The following is an 18,631-nucleotide window of genomic DNA, read 5'->3' as shown; positions in this document are numbered from 1 at the left end:
CTAGGTATCAATTTCTCTGAAGATCTATCCTAGACTCAACATATCAATGCAGCTAAAAAAAAATGCACGACAGTGGCTACATTTCATTAGGAGCTTGAAGAGATTTGGTATGTCACCAAAGACACAAATTTCTACAGATGTAATCTGGAGAGCATTTTAACTGGCTGCATCACCATCTGCTGTGGGGGTGGGGGTTTACTGCACAGGATCAAATAAGCTGCAGAAAGTTGTGAACTTGGTCATCTCCATTATAGGCACTAGCCTCCATAGTATTCAGGACATCTTCGAGAAGCAATATTTCTACACTATTCTTGATTGGTGCAACTGTAACAAACCCCAATTTCCCTCGGGATCAATAAAGTATGTCTGTCTGTCAAAAAGGGCAGCATCTGGCATTACCCATTACCCAGGACATGCCCTCTTCTCGTTGCTACGATTAGGAAGGAGGTACTAAAGCCTGAAGGCACACACTCAACTATTTAGGAACAGCTTCTGCTCATCTGACTTCTGAATAGACATTGCACCAATGAACACTATCTCACTACATTTTTGGACTAATTTAACTATTTAATATATACTTAATTCACATCTGTTTGAATTTCTTTGTAATGCTGCTGCAAAGGCAAATTTCATGACATATGCTGGTGATACTAAACCTGGCTCTAATTCTGAAACTGACCAAGGAAACAGAAGGGTCTGTTTGCGTATTTGCCATCTGTAAGCATAAAATTTTTGTTCTTCTCTGCGCCTTGTGGTGTAACAGGCGACAACCTTGCCATTTTCTTTAGCATTTCTCTGTGTGTGTTACGAGGCCAAGGTGCTAGCTTGACGCTTAACCCAACTTGGGTGGAAAATGTGCAAGAAGCCAGCTGGATTCAAACCTGGCACCACTTGCCTCGAAATCCGGTGTAGATGCCACTACACCACCAGTCAGCTATAAGCTCAAGAGTCAACATCTCACCTTAAATCTTGATAAAATCTTCAGGGCTCAGTTGAATTTCTTATCTCAGATTTCCATTGCTGTGTTGGAGTGTCTCTTGTTCACACCCCTCAACATAACTACCCTCTTTCAGCCCATGCTGTCACAGATCATTCCTATTCTCCTTCCAGTTACTTTGCTTAAGACTTTTCTCATCTGTAATTTTGTGTTTCCATCAAGCAATTTGATATTCTGCCCCATTCCAGAAGCTGCTGCTCTGTTTCAATTGAGCATGTGTGAAGGCACCACTAGTTAGTCAAGGTAATACATTTTTTTTCTTTAAATGGAGGCTTTAAGAACTCTGTTCACTTAGTTTTAGACTGAATTAGACTGTGATTTTTGGGAGCCATGGGCCTTGCCTGATGCAGTGGAGGGTCTTTGGAGCTTCCATGCCGATTAATTGATCCAAGTGCAAGGTCATGTCAAAATATGGACAGTGGTTGCTTGTACTGACAATAGATTTGGAAGATTCAACGGAGATGATGTTTGTGATGCTTTGGTGGTTCTACAGTGCTTTAAAATGTAGTGTGCCCATGGTTCTGTGGTCTGTGAGAGAGTAGGGTTTATTGCTGTCCATCGCTGTTAATGACTTGATACTTCCAGTATTTCTGTCTTTAATACAGATTTTCAGCATGTGCACTATTTTGCTTTTAAGAATAGTTGAAACTAGAGTAGTATAAACATTTGGTGCTGCATTCAGTTTTATGAAACTTTGTTCTCAGGAGGTTGCAAAGGAGAATGGATGTCAGATTGAAAAATGAGAAAAGATTAAATAACCTGTTTTTTTGGAACAGAGCCTAAATGGCAGACATAGACGGGATGAGTTTGCCTTGGCAGAGCCATATCATGTAATTTATGGAAGGACTAGAAAATGATGAGGAGACTTTTTTTTGACTGGTAGGAGCTGACTGGCTGAGTAAGTGGCAAGTGCAGAAAGCCTCATCAAATTAAAAACATGCTAGAGTTTAGAAGAGCCATGACAAACAGCAGGCCAAATGCTAGAAAATGGGATTAAGCTGTGTGGCTCATCATGGTAGCATAGTAGTTGACACGATGCTATTACAGTTTGGAGTGTTCTGGAGTTCAATTCCAGCACCGTTCTGTAAGGCATCTCTACATCCTCCCCATGGAATGTGTGTGTTTTCTCCAGGTCATCTGTTTCCTTTTCACTTCAGAGAAATACTGGGTAGGTTAATTGGTTCGTGATTAGGTTAGGGTTTGTCGTGCCTTGCTGGGTTGGTGTGGCTCAATGGACCTATTCCATGTTGTATCACTAAATAAATAAACAAAAAGATAAATTTACTTTGGGCTGCATTATCACCACCTACGTCTTAAGTTTCGTCATCAAACCTTCATTCGACATTAATTCTGAGGGATAGTACACCATTTTGTAAGTCTGGTTAAGGAAAAACAAGTCTTTCAGAACCTGCTACAGTGCCATATGATGTTAGTTGGTCAGAACATTCCAGAGTGTTTGCAACTCTTGAACTGGAAACTGTAGAAGGGAGTGTGTGTGTTTTTTTTTAAAAAGTGCAAAGATGTGAAAGCTTTGGCTGTTTGGGTGGTCTCTAACCTTTCTTATTACAGTCATCTCTGGTTTAATGTGCTGCCTTTCACTGGGTCTTTCTTTTCTGGCGTAGAGCTGCGCCTTTGGTATTGGCAGCTTCTGGAGCGAGTACGAGGTAATGTATGAGGTGCTACTGCTGTGTGGTAGAGTGTATAGAGCATGTTGCAGCCAGTACACTGATGCAGGACTAGCTTTTGGGTTGCTTGGTGAGAACTGCTTTGGTCGTGACTGGTGTGGTTTATTAGCTGTGTTAATGTGCTTTTGATTTGTAGAGTAGCTGCTTGCCAAATAGACTTTTTTTATATACAAAATGTGAAATATTGAGTGCTTCCTGTTTCTTAGCTAGTGACATTGCAAGTACTCCTATAGAATTGATGTTAGAGAACCAAATCATTCATCCTAACAGATCTGCTTTTCCCAAAAAAAACATCACCGTCATCTCCTTCAGTCACCAGCATTCCTTCCTCTTGTACCTCTTTCTCTCTGACCCTTCCCCATGGGAGCGAGTTCTACATTTCCACTCATTGGGGAAAGAATTTCTGAAATCTGTCATACTTATTTGTGATTGTGTAGCATTAAAGTCTTTGTCTCCCCACAAATGGAAATGCCTTGCTGGCCTAGCAGTTGCAAAGACTTAACCTTTCTGGCCATTCCCTTTGTAGAGAAAAGAACTCAAGCTTGTTTTGTCGTAATGCTTATAAGAATATAAAATATAATTACTGATGTACTGCCCTTCCAGAAAATCATGGTGATTCTATCCCTCTTTGCTACGCTACATGGATCCAGTATTTCCCCAATTATTGATTTCTGCTCTCAATATGTTCAGCTGGCCACCTCTGTCTAGGTGGAAATCCTTTCCCCTCATTTCTGTTCAAATCATTATTCCTAAATCTCTGATCCATTGTCTGAGGCCCTCTCCGTCTTGGCGCAAACAGCTTTTCAGTGTTCTTAATCTTTGTTCTGATGTTACCTAGGTAAGTGTTTTTGCATCTGTGCTTGATTAACTTTATTTAGAAACTTATTTCTGCATAATAAGTGTGTGGCCTTTGTGAATTTAGCATAATATTGTCAGTTCTGATTCTGCAAAATATATTTTGTTGTACAAAGTTAATGCGTGTGTAATACTTCAGATTTGTTCCATTACATACTCTGCATTCTTTCTCATTGCTCCAGATATTTATCAGTCTGTAATGACAATGAGTGTTGATCAACAATTAAAGTTTGGGTCAAGGGAAAAACCATTATCCTCACATGAATTTTGTTATTTCAACTGCGTCATTACCTATTCTGAGCTGAGTTGTTAACATAATCACCCTGAATTGAAGATAGACAAGTTCATCAGGTTTTGAATTGGCTGCTGACACAAAGATCTGCCTTGCTCCTGACAAGCAAGCAAACTGCATATTTATCTTGAGCTATTACTGGGTGCAAGTAAACAAAAATCCTATGGCTGCTAATGGTGGAAAACTGTTCTGCTGGCATCCTGGTCCTGTATTTTTCAACTCGTGTGACTGAAATAGATTATTGTGCTGATCCTTGTGGGAATTTTGTTCAGTACAACATTGACCACTCAGAATGTATACTTGTGGCTGTAACGTGAGATCTTAAATTTAATTATAAATATGTCATAAATAGCTCATCCCATTTATTTGCTGAGTGTACAATTTGGGAAGGGTTTACAAAAAGCAGCTGAAAAATAAACAAAAAATTGCAGAGCTCAGGATGTAGCATCTGAAGGAACCCATGAGAGGGGCAACAATGGAATTTTGGAAGGAAGGAAGGATGCAATGAAACAATACACAAAACGCTGAAAGAAGGGCCTGTGGAGGGAAATGGACAATCAACAGCTTGGATGTTGATTGGATGGCGTCAACTGTCCTTTTCCCTTCAGAGATGCTGCCTTGCCTCCCGATTTCCTCCAGTGTTCTTTGTTGTTCCAGATTCTAGTATCTGCAACCTCCTGTGTCTCCAAGGTGCACAGAAGGATGGATTCATAGAAGAGATTTTAAAAATATATTTGTAAGCTAAGGCTTTACTAGACTAGGCACCAACCCCTGGTACTGGCAGCAACTTCACACTATTATTTGGTCTGCAGGACCTCAATTTGAGGGGAAGATATTGTGTATTGAATGAAGTTACTCCTACAAAAATGGATAGATATGGGGTGGATAAAACTGATGTTAGCAGACGAGTGGTGGAGGCCTCCATCAGACCAAGTCAACCTTGGATGTTTCATCTTAGCATACTCATGCCTGAACATTATGAGCAAGCTGTTGCCCATGTAGCAAGCTCCTTGTCTCCATGCATCTGATGAACCCAAAAGAACAGCAGAAACTGATATAGTTTGGTACGAGCAGCATCGCAGAACTTGCCAGTCAATCTTGAACTCAAAGTAGGATTGTCTTGGGGACTTCAGCTCCAGATTTTCCAAAGCCTTCCCCATGAGTGGGTATAGCGGCAAGGCAGCGGAGATTTGAGATCAGAGTTTCCCTTCTCCTGGATGAGCTGTCAACCACGGCTGACCAAAGCGACTGGTTTTAAGGCGCCAGTAACCACCTTTGTCTCTTCTCCTTTCAGTAGAAATGGTTCTGCCAGGCTTAGCTAGCCACACATGAAGGCGAGGAGGTGGACTTGGCTATTTGAGGTGCATGCCATTGGGAACATTTAATATAGGTAGTAGGAGCTTCTCCCCATTTCCAACCCCCCCCCCCCCCCCCGGCTGTGACAATCTTAAGGAACCAAGAGTATGGCAGAACAAAAGGAATTCTGAATTTGAAAGCAGCTCAACCCTCTGGGTGCCGCACTCAGGACGCTCCCTGCTAATTGGACTGTTTGATACTGGATATTTTTAGTCTGTTGGAATGCTCCTTGTTGCTTCAGTGAGCCGAACTAAACATATCCAAGCAAGGGTGGAGATGTCAAAGTTCCCCATTGCATGTATGAAGATTAGCCTGAGTTATCACAGTCACAAAACGGGCTCTTCATCCCAGTTTATCCATGTCAATCAATTTATCTCCACTAACCTAGTCCCATTTGTCTGTGTTTAGCCTATATCCCTCCATGTAGCTGACTAAATGTCTTCTAAATATAATGGTACTGGCCTCTACCACCACTGGCAGCTCATTCCTTGCACCCTCCACTTTGTTGGAAAAAGTTGCCCCTCAAGACCCCTTTCAATCTATTCCTTCTCACCTTAAATATATGCCCTTAGTTTTTAGATTTTATGTACCTTGTGGCAATAAAGGATGCACATCCACCTTAGCTATGCCCCTCATGATTTTATATACCTCTATAAGGTCACCCTCAGCCTCATATACTGGCACAAGGAAAATACCTCGATCTCTGTCCAGACCTGGCAATATCGTTGTGAATCTATTCTTGTACCCTCTAGCTTAAATCATATCCTTTCTAAAGTTAGGTGACTTCAACAGCAATCAGTGCTCCAGGTGTGGTCTTACCAACCAACATCTTGTATACCAAAGATATGACTTACCAACTCTTAGAGTCATAAAGCAGTACAGCATAGATACAGATACTTCAGCCCAACAAATCTATACCAGTCACAGTGCTCACTCAGCGAATCCCAATTTCCTGCTTTTGGCCCATATCCCTCTAAGCCACCCCCCCAACCCCATGTAGCCAAGTGTTACTTAAATAACACTAATATACCTACCTCATTCCATATGCTCACTGTTCTCGGCATGCAAAAGTTGCCCTTCAAACCCTAAATCTTTGCCTCTGTTTTGGCTTCCTCTATCCTGGAGGAATGACTTATCATCTGCCTTATCTATGCCTCCATTTTCTATCTTGGCCCACTTTCCCAGTTGATCCAGATCTGTTATAATCTTAAATAACTTTAATCATTCACTATATTATCAGTTTTGGTGTCATCTGCAACTACCTACATGTCTGTGCCTAATGATTTTTTTAAAAATCTCTCCCAGGTCCTTCACATTTATCCATCTTGCTATGCCTTATGATTGCCAGGACTGCCAACTGTGTTGTAATGTGGATATGTTCCAGTTCTTTGATATCCATATTCTTAATTCCTTAGTTTCAGTAATCTTCTGTATATCAAATACACACGCAAAAATAAAAATATGTTAAGACCTTGTCCTTGTGTGGCTCCTCACATAGATGATCATGTTGATCCTTAAGGGACCTGTTCTCTTCCCTTTCCCTCATAATAGTTACAAAATCTCTTGGGATTCTTCTTTACCCTGTCTGCCACAGATGTCTTGTGTATTTTTGACTTCCCAGTTTCCCTCAAATGCCCTCCTGCATCTCTTGTAATGGAGGAAGTTTCTTGATTCCAGCTGGTTATACCCAAAAAATGCCTAATTTTTTAATGTCAAGAGCCCTAATATCCCTGATCAAATAGATTGTCCTGCTATCCTTTGCTGTCACTAACAGGAATTTGCTTCCTAAATCTCTCAACTTTCAGTCTTGTGTCTCCCACTTGCCAATTGTCTCTTTACTCCAAACAGTTTTACCCAATCAAATTTTGCAAATTTCTGTCTGATGCCTTCAGGAATAGCCTTGACCCAATTTAAGACCATAAGACATAGGAGCAGAATTAGGCCATTAGGCCCATTGAATCTGCTCCATTAATCCATCATGGTTGATTTATTATCCTTCTCAACCCCATTCTCCTGCCGCCTTTTGTAACCATTGACACCCTTGCTAAACAAGAACCCATCAACCTCTGCCTTAAATGTACCCAGTGACTTGGCCTCCACAGCTGTCTGTGAGAATGAATTCCACAAATTCACCGCCTTCTGGCTAAATAAATTCCTCCTCAATTTAAGACTTGTAGAACTGTCGCTTCTACCTCTCAACTATTCTAAAACTTGCTCTACCTCATTTCTCCAAAGAAGGTTATATTACCCAGTCTCTAGAAGGGCTTTCTACATGGAGGCACAAATGTCTGCTGATGCTGAATCTGGAGCAACTGGCAAGATGCTGGAGGAACCCAGCAGGTCAGGAAACATCTGTGGCAAGAAATGGGTCGTGGGCATTTTGAGTCGAGACTTTTTTTGGGATCAAAAGATGGAAAGGAGATACTGCTGACAAGCAGTAGATGGATTCTTATGTGGAGGTATAATCAGATGGATGAGGGAAGTCACACCAAAAGTTGTGTTAGGAGGAATTGACAACTCAATATAAGGAATCTGATAGGGGGAAAAAATGGAATGTGGAATCAAGTGAAGGATGTAGAAAGGACAAATGGGCGCAGTGGAAGTAATGCAAGGGAGAGGGACAAACAGAATGGGGTGATGGAAGGGAAAGAACCAGGAAATGGGGGTGGGGGTGCTGAAGTCACTGTAGAGGAAATGAGTGGAGCAGGAGAAATTAATGTCCATGCTATAGACCATCCAGGCAGAAGAGTCCAGAACAACAGCACCTTGTATTCCATTGGGTTATCTGCAGCCTGATAGCCCACTTGATTGGCAACCCATCCAACACCAGAATACTAATTTTCACTATATTGTGTCCAATGATTGTCACGAAAGGGCAAATGTGATCTTATACCAGATAAAAACACAATCTATATACTACTAAAATCTCATGCTCTGTTTGTCTGTTTGTGACCTCCAATTAGCACAAACGGTGCATTACAATGGCACTATTTTTGGCTAAATCAATACGCTAACTTACAGAATGCAGGCAAAGTTTGGGGTTATATATTTGTATAAAATTGCTTACTCGCCAAAATCAACAGCCCCACTTTCACCTGAGAGCCGATGTCCGCTATGATGGAAACCGCAATGTATGCGCACGGGCAGCCTCAGAAGCAACTCACGATGCTCACAGCAGTGACATCAACTGGAGCGAAAGGGGAGGGTAGCTCTATTTCGAGTGGTCACATTCTGCTAATCACCATCAGCATATGCAGGATTGGGACAGATCTAACTGCCACGCATCAATAAGAGATAATTAAATCTTATTGTAATGATGTACTTCCAGGCACCCATCAAACCCTTTGCTGCAGTCAAAGGGCAACTGTGACTATATCATGTCCATTTAGGAGAGCACCAACCACATCAAGAATAATCGGCATCATGGAGGCTTTGTATCTTCTATCCAGCATTAGGATAAAAAAAATATGGTCAGCCAACAAACCCCATTTCCAGAAAAGTTGGGATATTTTCCAAAATGCAATAAAAACAAAAATCTGTGATATGTTAATTCACGTGAATCTTTATTTAACTGACAAAAGTACAAAGAAAAGATTTTCAATAGTTTTACTGACCAACAATTGTATTTTGTAAATATACACAAATTTAGAATTTGATGGCTGCAACACACTCAACAAAAGTTGGGACAGAGGCATGTTTACCATTGTGTTACATCACCTTTCCTTTTAATAACACTTTTTAATCATTTTGGAACTGAGGAAACTAATTGTAGTAGATTTGCAATTGGAAATTTTGTCCATTCTTGCTTGATATAAGACTTCAGCTGCTCAACAGTCCGTGGTCTCCGTTGTCTGATTCTCCTCTTCATGATGTGCCATACATTTTCAATAGGAGATAGATCTGGACTGGCAGCAGGCCAGTCAAGCACACGCACTCTGTGTCTACAAAGCCACGCTGTTGTAGCCTGTGCAGAATGTGGTCTGGCATTGTCCTGCTGAAATAAGCATGGACATCCTGGGAAGAGACGTCGCCTTAATGACAACATATGTCTCTCTAAAATCCTAATATACGCCTCAGAGTCAATGGTAGCTTCACATACATACAACTCACCCATGCCATGGGCACTGATGAACCCCCATACCATCACAGATGCTGGCTTTTGCACCTTTCGCTGATAACAATCAGGATGGTCGTTTTCATCTTTGGCACGGAGAACTCGACGCCCGTTTTTTCCGAAAACTATCTGAAATGTGGACTCATCTGACCACAGCACATGGTTCCACAGTCTTTTGGTCCATCTGAGATGAGCTCGGGCCCAGAGAACTCGCTGGTGTTTCTGCAAAGAGTTGATGTATGGCTTCCTCCTTGCGTAATACAGTTTCAAGTTGCATTTCTGGATGCAGCAACGGACTGTGTTAAGTGACAATGGTTTTCTGAAGTACTCCCGAGCCCAGGTGACTAGAATTGTCACAGTAGCATGACGGTTTCTTATGCAGTGCCGCCTGAGGGCTCGAAGATCACACGCATTCAACAGTGGTTTCTGATCTTGTCCTTTACGCACTGAGATGTCTCTGAATCTTTTCACAATATTATGTACTGTAGATGTTGAAAGACCTAAATTCTCTGCAATCATGCATTGGGAATTGTTCCTTTTGAACTGACTAACAATTCACTCACGAATTTTGGCACAAAGGGGTGAGCCACGACCTATCCTTGCTTGCAAAGACTGAGCCTTTGATGGACACTACTTTTATACCCAGTCATGATACCTCACCTGCTACTAATTAGCCTGCTTAATGTGGAGTCTTCCAAACCGGTGTTACTTGAATATTCTGTGCACTTTTCAATCTTATTTTAACTCTGTCCCAACTTTTGTTTAGTGTGTTGCAGCCATCAAATTCTAAATTTGTGTATATTTACAAAATACAATTAAGTTGGTCAGTAAAACTATTGAAAATCTTTTCTTTGTACTTTTGTCAGTTAAATAAAGGTTCACGTGAATTAAAATATCTCAGATTTTTGTTTTTATTGCATTTTGGAAAATATCCCAACTTTTCTGGAAATGGGGTTTGTAATCATGCCGTGTGGAAAGAGAAGGGGGACATTATGGTCAAGAGATGACACCACACATCGTTGGGAAGCAGCAAGGAGAGGGAGAGAACAAGAATTGGATGAGGCCAGGGCTGCACGATCAGGATCAAAGAGTCAGGACAAAAAAGATGAGAGAAGAAGAGACAGAGGAGGAGAGGCATGCACGTCTCGAGAATGACAACACCTGGCATAGGAGGAGGAGAGAGGAAGAGATAAAGGAGCTGAGAGAAATGCACGTCTCCAGGATCAGAGACAAACAACTTTTTACTTTTTTCAATCTTTTTAGAGAATACCTGTGGTATATATGTCAATAGCAGTACATACAATAGGTAAAATAAACAATACCAGAATCACACATAGTGTTGATCTACAAAGTATGAATTTGATATAGAATGTATAATTATCCTCTTAACAATTTATAAAGAAAGGAAGGACTATTAGAATTTTCTTATATAAAAGAAAAGCGGGGGGGCAAAAAACTATTCTAAACAGGAAAAAAAAGGACTGGGCAGTTCATCCTGAGAGAAAAACCAAGAGACGAGAGACTCTCTGATCAAATCCAAGGTTCTGAGAAAATAGCTGGAAGAGAATCAGTACAAAAGCCAGATCATATGAAAATATTGAATAAAAGGTCACCAGATTTCTTCAAATTTAAAGGATGTATCCAATGTCCGACGACTTATTTTCTCTAGACTTAAACAGGACATGATAGAGGAAAGCCAATAAAAGGTGGTGGGAGGGTTAGGAATATATCCTGCTTCCAATGAAATAGTCCCAAAAATAGCTGTAAGAGACAAACAACAAACAGCAGAAGAGATGAAGAGATGGGGGATGCAAGGGCGGCGTGTCTCCAGAATGACAACAATAAGCACAGAAGGAGGAGAGAGGAAGAGACAAAGGAGCTGAGAAATGTACGTCTCCAGGATCAGAGACAAAGAACAAACAGCAGAAGAGATGAAGAGACGGCGGATGAAAGGACTGCACGTCTCCAGAATGACAGCGAGAGGCACAAGGGTGGCAGATCAATCAGAAATGATGCCATCAAAAGTGTCCTTCGTTAAACGAGGAGTTATATTTGCCTTGCTACACGTCGTTCTTCTTTAATAAACTGTTTTCTTCAATTTCCAAAGCAAAGTGATACTAATAGCATTCAGGAAAATTAAATGTTCATTCTGGTCACATCAGACTGCACTACCCTTATCTCAAAGGGTGCCTCAACGGGTCACCCCGTTGTCTAGTACACTACTGAATCTTCGTCCTTGTATATCTAGACTGCCTAGAAAGTGATAAAGATCCATTCAAATATGTCACACTTGTCACACAGCTAAGAAAATTTGAGCAGAGATGTGAAGGCACCATGTTCCTCTAAAATTGTAGCTTATTTCCTGCTTGCGTTATTTCATGTCATTAACATTGTTGCCTAATTGATTATCAGCACATGGCCAGCAGTAATTAACCTGGATTAATCATATTCAGATGTAATTAACATATGGAGTTGAATTTAATGCTTCAGTTCAGTGGTGCAATTTAAATGCATATTAAATAAGAATTTACTTGGAAGACAATTTATTTCACAACCAGTGTCAGGATCTAGATTGTTTGGATTCTGTATTCCTTCTCAGGGTCTGGGCCTTCCTAGGTTCATAGCAATTATTTTCCATCATTAAATTATTGAACTGAAGAATTTGCCTGAGCTGTTAGAAATTGCATGTATCCTCAAATTGGGTTAGAAACTGAATTTTTTGCCTTGAAAGATATTTTTGAAATGGGTTCTCTGATGTATTGGGAGTTTCGCTGTTAGTAGGTTTAGTTTCTCATTCTGGTTTTGTTTAGTCAATTTTATTTATAAATCTCGGGTCACCATGATGAAATTTGATCTTATTATCGGGTCAGTGGAACCAAGACATGAAATAAGTTGTCATATAACTCCTACCAATTCTGCCACTAAGATTAAGCATGGGATTTGCATCCTTAAAAATTAAAGAAATAGGAAAAAACCCTTACATTATAAGGCTTAATGTAAATTGCACTGTAAGTTGATAAGTCCCTCTACCCCTGCAGTCTGTTCGCTGAGTTGAATTTAGGTTCCAGTGTAAAGTATAATAATCAAGCAGGTTTTTGAACCTCTAGTTTATAGTGCATCAAGTTGTTGTCAGTTATATGCCCCTATCTTGGACATTGTTTAAAATAGTGCAGATTTATTCAGTGCATTGCTGTATGCAGCTATGTCTGTTCTCAAACAATAATAATTGAGTTTTGTTCTGCGTATACTCCACTTACGTTTTTATGAAAATACCATTGTATTCACTGCTTCTGTTCCTCGTTTCCCTCCACACCTCCCCCAGCTAACCTCCATCGTATTTTCCAGGGGTCTTTTGGTGAGCGAGAAAGTGAAGGTTGGTTGGTTGCAGGGTACCCGGAGACCAGAATACCCCTTAGCACTGACTTTAAAACTCCTAGGATATACGCAGATCAAGTCTATGATCTGAATCTTTAATTCAGTGAAGTCCTGTTTGTAGTTGTATGTTGCCATCGAGCAATATGTCTCTCGTGCTGGAGAAGTAGTTAACTGCTTTGTGCATGCTAAGTAAATTGGCGTTCAGTCTTTGCAGTTGTTTGCTGGGATGTACAAGGACTTTAAACGATATTGCAATAATCTGCAAATAATTCCTTTCTAGGCAAGCCATCAGATCAAGTGTACTGATTGTTTTTTTCTCCTTTGCAGGTTTAACTTCCAGAAGGACACCATCTTCTGAGGTATGTGAAATCTGATAGTGTGGAATTGTTTAATGTAATCTATTGGCTAATTGTTCTTGTGTTGGACAGCCAAGGCATGGTTGTAGCCTTCAAATGGAAGCATATTGTCCAAGGCTATGCTGTAATTCGCTTCCTCTCTTGGGGCTTTGTAGTTATTTATTCTTTGAAATGTGGCTGTCAAGTATTTATTGTGCATTCTATGGAGTTGTTGACCATTTCACTGTTGCTCACAATTTGGCGTGTCCGCATTGGACCAAATGACTGCATCATTGCGTTTATTGGAAGAGCTTGATTCTGTTTGCCCCTAGTGTTGGGATATATAGCCCATCTGAGGATCAGAATCCTCATTCTCCATTATGAAGCTCCCCTTTCCCCACTCCCTCCTTTTCCTAGCCCAGAGGTGATGATGGTCTAATGGTCACAGCTTTGAGCGAGCAAGTGGTCTGGCTGAACCCACGGCACAATCATTGAACCTCAAAATGCTACAGGGGTTTAATAAGTGGGGTGCAGGGAAATATTACCCCCTCAGTGGAACCGTCTAGCATTGGCTTCCAGTCTCAACATATGAAGGCTTAGCCATTTAGGACTGAGTGAGGAGAAATTTCTTGAGACTGTCCTGCTGAGGAGTCTTGGCCCAAAATGTCAACAGTACTTTTTTCCATAGATGCTGCCTGGCCTGCTGAGTTCCTACAACATTTTGTGTGTGATCTTTGATTTCTAGAATCTGCAGATTTTCTCTTGTTTGTGATCTGTTGATACTGAAAGCCAATGCTAGTGAATCTTTGGAGAATTGAATTCTCCTTTTCCTGACTGCTCTAGAGAGCTCTGAAAACTTGGTCATTTAATTCATTCAACACAAATTAATAGATTTATGGAGATCGAGGTCTTGCAGCTCACCACCCTCTGAGTGAAGAAGTTTCCCTCATTTCCCCTTAAACTTTTCACCTTTCACAATGGAAAAAGCCTGGTTGCATTTTCCCTATCTACACCCCTCATAATTTTGTATACCTCTATCAAATCTCCTTTCAGTCTTATTCTAAGGAAGAAAGTCCTAACCTATTCAATCTTTTTTTATAACTCAGGTCCTCCAGACCTGGCAACATCCTTGTAAATTTTCTCTGTACTCTTTCAGCCTTGTTTACAACTTTCTTATAGGAAGGTGACCAAAATTGCACACAATGCTCCACATTAGGCCTCACCAATGTCTTGTACAAATACAACATAACATTGTATTTCCTGTATTCAATACTTTGATTTATGAAGGCCACTGTGCCAAAGCTTTCTTTACGGCCCCGTCTAGCTGTAACATTGCATTCAATGAATCATGGACCTGTTTCCCCAGATATGTTTGTTCTACAACACCTTGTACTTGTCTGCATTAAATTCCATTTGCCATTTTTCAGCCTATCTTTCCAGCTAGTCCAGATCCTGCAGCAAGCTCTGATAGTCTTCCTAGCTGTCCACTACATCATCAACCTTGGTGTGATCCTCAAATTGGCTGATCCAGTTAACTGCATTGTAATCCAGATAATTAATATAGATGACAAACAACAATGGACCCAGCACTGATCCCTGCAGCACTCCACTAGTTGCAGGCCTCCAGTCAGAGAAGCAACCATCTACTACCACGCTGTAGCTTCTAACACAAAGCCAGTGTCTAATCCAGTTTACTACCTCATCTTGATTGCCGAGCAATTGGACATTCTTGAACAACCTCCTATGTGGGACCTTGTCAAATGCCTTGTTAAAGTCCATGTAGACAATATCTACTGCCTTGACTTCATCCACTTTCCTGATAACTTTCTGGTTAGACATAACCTATCATGCACGAAACCATGTCGACTATCCAAAATCAGGCCTTGTACAGTCGGCGCTCCTTATCCGCGGGTTCCGCATGCATGGATTCAACCAACCGCGGATCGGGGAAGCCCAGAAGTTCTCTCTGCAGCACTTGTTGTTTGAGCATATACAGACATTTTTTTCTTGTCGTTACTCCCTGAGCAATACAGTATAACAACTATTTACATAGCATTTACATTGTATTAGATATTATAAGTAATCTAGAGATGATTTAAAGTATACGGGAGAATGTGCTAGGTTACCGCGGATTGGGATCGGAAAAAAATATGGAAAAATAGGGAAAAGACCCTACCTGCTGTTCTTTGGCATTCTCTGACTGAAGCCTTAAAGAGCTAATGCTGCAAAATCTCCACTCCAATGGGCCGCTCTGCTTGCCCCTACCTTACTTTAATTTGCTCTTGCTAACCAATCCTGAATGCTGATTGGCTGCTGCTTAAAGCTCCAAAACCACTGCGAGTTGTTGCCATTTCTACTCGGATCAGCGAACCTGAATGAATGACCTCATTGATGAGATTCTTGTTTTAACAAGTCTAGCTAAGTAGAGAGTGACTTCCCAGTAGTTGTAGTAACATGCTGAATGAACTTGCAATTTCTGGCATCTGGATTTGTAGCTTTTGTCTTAATAAGAACATAAGACGTAGGAGCAGAATTGGGCCATTTGGCGCTAGTCTGTTCTGCGTTCTGTGAAATAAATGTCCACAAAGCCCGAGAGGTGACCTTCAGTTGCTTATCTCCTGTTTACAGATGGCTGGCTCTTCCCACAGCATGCAGTTGAAAAAGATAGGTCACCGAGGAGTGGATTCTACTGGTGAAACTACATACAAGAAGGTGAGTGGCAATGATTCTGTGACCTCTTCTGAGCCAAGGAAGGCAGGAGTAGATGTGGCCATCAAAAGATCAGTCTTTATTCATTGTACTGGTGCCTGTTAACATGATTACCACTATCTGTCCTTCCTTAGGAAACACATCTGACAATATTTCCAGCATTTGTGTCACCCATTTTACTAAAGAAAATTCTCCCCTTTCTACCTGGCACTTTATCTGACTTGGGTTGTGGAATTCAGCTTTTAGATTTTGATTCATTCTTTTAAAAGTTGGGTATTGCTAACAAAGCCATTTTTTATTGCGCTGCCTTGAATATCTGTTGTCATTCTGGTGAGCATGTATCACAGTGATGTTGGAGTTTGAGAATTTAGACCCTGTGACAACGAAGGGCCAAAACAGTGTTTCCAAGTTGGGGCGATGTACAACTTAGTAACCTATAGGGGTGAAGCCCCTGCTCTTGTGGTCGAGTATGAAGGTTTTCAAAATGCTATTGGAGTAGTTTGGGTAAATAGTTATGGTGCCTTTTGTTGATGTTACATGCGGCAGCTGTTGTGAAATAGTAGTGGAGTGAATGAATGTTATGGAGTCATTGATACTGCTGTTTAGATTTTTGTAAATTGTTCACACTGCACTCATCCAGAGAAAAAGTATTCAATTGGGAAAGCTGTTGGGTCAGAATAAGAATCAGATTTAATGTCACTGACGTACAGCACTGTACAAAAGTCTTGGGCACCCTAGATCTTTTATACAGTTTCAGACGGCATGGCCTTCAGAGCCCTGATCCCAGAGCCCAGCATCAATGGCGCTGTCTGGGATTATCTGGAGAGTCAGAGCAAGCAAAGTCAGCAGAAGAACTGTGGCAAGTTCTCCGTTTGGGACAGCCTACCAATTTTCTGATGAAACTGCATGACAGTGTATTGAGAGAATGGTTTTAGAGGCAAAGGCGGTCACACCAAATATGATTTGATTTAGTTTTTTACAGTTTACTGCTCTTTATAGTAATTTTTTTGATACTTAGAAACTTTTCATTATTTTTAAAAGGATCTTCACTTTACAGAATTTTTTTACTGTGCCTAACACTTTTGCACAGTACTGTATGGTGTGAATTTTATTTTGCAGTTGTACATTGCTATACATAAAAATCTATAAATTACATTAACTTCAAATTTACTGCCATCTGACTGTACGTATATGCGATCAAACACAACAGTGTTCCTCTTGACCACGGTGCCTAATCACAAGACAATTTACAGTGACCTACTAACCGGTACATCTTTGGGCTTTGGGAGGAAACCCATGCAGTTCACGGGGAGAATGTACAAGTTCCTTACGGGCAGCACTGGAACTGAATTTTGGAGCGCCCTGTGCTGTAATAGCTTTGCTTTAACTGCTGCAGTGCCATGGGACCCAATGGTTGTAGACTGTGGGCGAAGTAGGTATTTTTGAGGTGCGCCAGTGTTGATTGCCAGCGAAAAAGAGATGTTATTTCCTATTTGCCCTGACTGTGGTCTCATGATGAGGAAATCAAGGATCCAATTGCAAAAGGAGGTACAAAGGTCCAGGTTTTGAAGATTGATTAATACTGTGGGGCTGATGGTGTTGAATGCTGAACTGTAACAGTAAACAACAGCCTGAAGTTGGTATTACTATTGTCCAAGTGGAGAGCCAACGAGATTGCACCTGCTGTAGACCTATTGGGGTGGTAGACAAATTGCAGTGGGCCTGGGTCCTTGCTTAGGCAGAAGGTATTTCTGTCCATTACCAATCCATATACTAGTCTAATTACAGGACAAAGCACTTGTGAATGCAGCCGGGCAATAGTTGTTGAGGCAGCTCGCCCTGCTTTGCGTACTGGTATGACTGATGCCCTTTTGAAGCAGGTGGGAATCTATGAACTCTAATGTAGCTGTGAGAGATTGAAGATGTCCTTGAACACTTTTGCCAATTGATTGACACAGTATTTTGATGCCCTACCAGGTACACCATCCAGGCCTGGCACCCTCTTGAAATGTGTTGTGATGTTGGCCTCTGAGACAGATATCACAGGGTCCCCAGAGGCTACAGGGATTCACAGAGGCACAGTTTTATTTTCCCTTTCAAAGCATGTGTAAAAGCTGTGGATCTTTCCAATGTTCCCTCTTAAGGGTGTGCGTGTGCACACATCTTTTGCTACTAGATCACAAAGGAATATAAACTGCATGCAAAAGATTGTCACCCTCTGCCTCATTGACATGTTAAGTAAATTTCACTAATGTACACATTAGTGTACTCCACGTTCACAATGTGGAGTTTGTGATAATTTGTCTGCAGATTTTAGAACTGGCTTATTTATACAGCTTTTATTGAAGAAATTATTCAGTGCATACATTGTCTCTGGGCAAAAAAATTGCACAGCACAAGATTTTTGTGCACACTTGTCATTACAAATTAGAAGGAGCATTGCTCTCATCTGGGAGAGACCCATCACATCTATGATGTTAAGTTTCACCTTGTAAAAAGTAATGGCCTGCAAACCCAGCCAGTGCTGGCACACATCCAATTCCATCTGTGACCTCAATCGGAATTGATTTTTCAATCTTAAAATAACCTTCCGTAGGTCATGCCTGGACTAGCTGTTGAGTTCTGATCATCGATCTCGAATACCACAGATCTTGCTCTCAGCAAACTGCAAATCTCCTGGTTCATCTACGGCTTCTGGTTGTGGTATCTCTAGTATGTTCTTGAAAGCACACACCCAGCCACACATCTTGAAGTCAGTGACACCTATGTTATATTAATTTAGATTTGAACCTGAATCCCTGAATATTGTCCACTCCACAGATTCAAAGAAGTCCTGTAAGCGCTCTTCTGCCTCCCTTGGACCATACATTCATGGCCCTCACCACTGGTGCTGTGGCCCTCCGTTTCAACCTA

General features: G+C 41.1%; 1 protein-coding gene across 4 annotated transcripts in view; it reads left to right on the top strand.

The window, feature by feature from the left end:
- Positions 1-18,631, top strand: part of LOC140735882 (phosphatidylinositol 4-phosphate 5-kinase type-1 alpha-like) — a 94,142-nt gene that overhangs the window by 24,175 nt on the left and 51,336 nt on the right. For 3 of the 4 annotated variants that reach the window (XM_073061456.1, XM_073061455.1, XM_073061453.1), the window contains exons 2-4: positions 2,620-2,661; positions 13,002-13,033; positions 15,638-15,721. In XM_073061456.1, coding sequence (XP_072917557.1) covers positions 2,620-2,661; positions 13,002-13,033; positions 15,638-15,721 — 158 coding nt within the window. The remainder of the gene's footprint in view (positions 1-2,619; positions 2,662-13,001; positions 13,034-15,637; positions 15,722-18,631) is intronic. The other variant, XM_073061454.1, reaches the window with a different exon arrangement.

This window comes from Hemitrygon akajei, chromosome 11 (assembly GCF_048418815.1).
Source record: "Hemitrygon akajei chromosome 11, sHemAka1.3, whole genome shotgun sequence".
NCBI lineage: Eukaryota > Metazoa > Chordata > Chondrichthyes > Myliobatiformes > Dasyatidae > Hemitrygon > Hemitrygon akajei.
The sequence above is the reverse complement of the archived record's forward strand: the minus strand, read 5'-3'. Positions and strand labels throughout refer to the sequence as shown.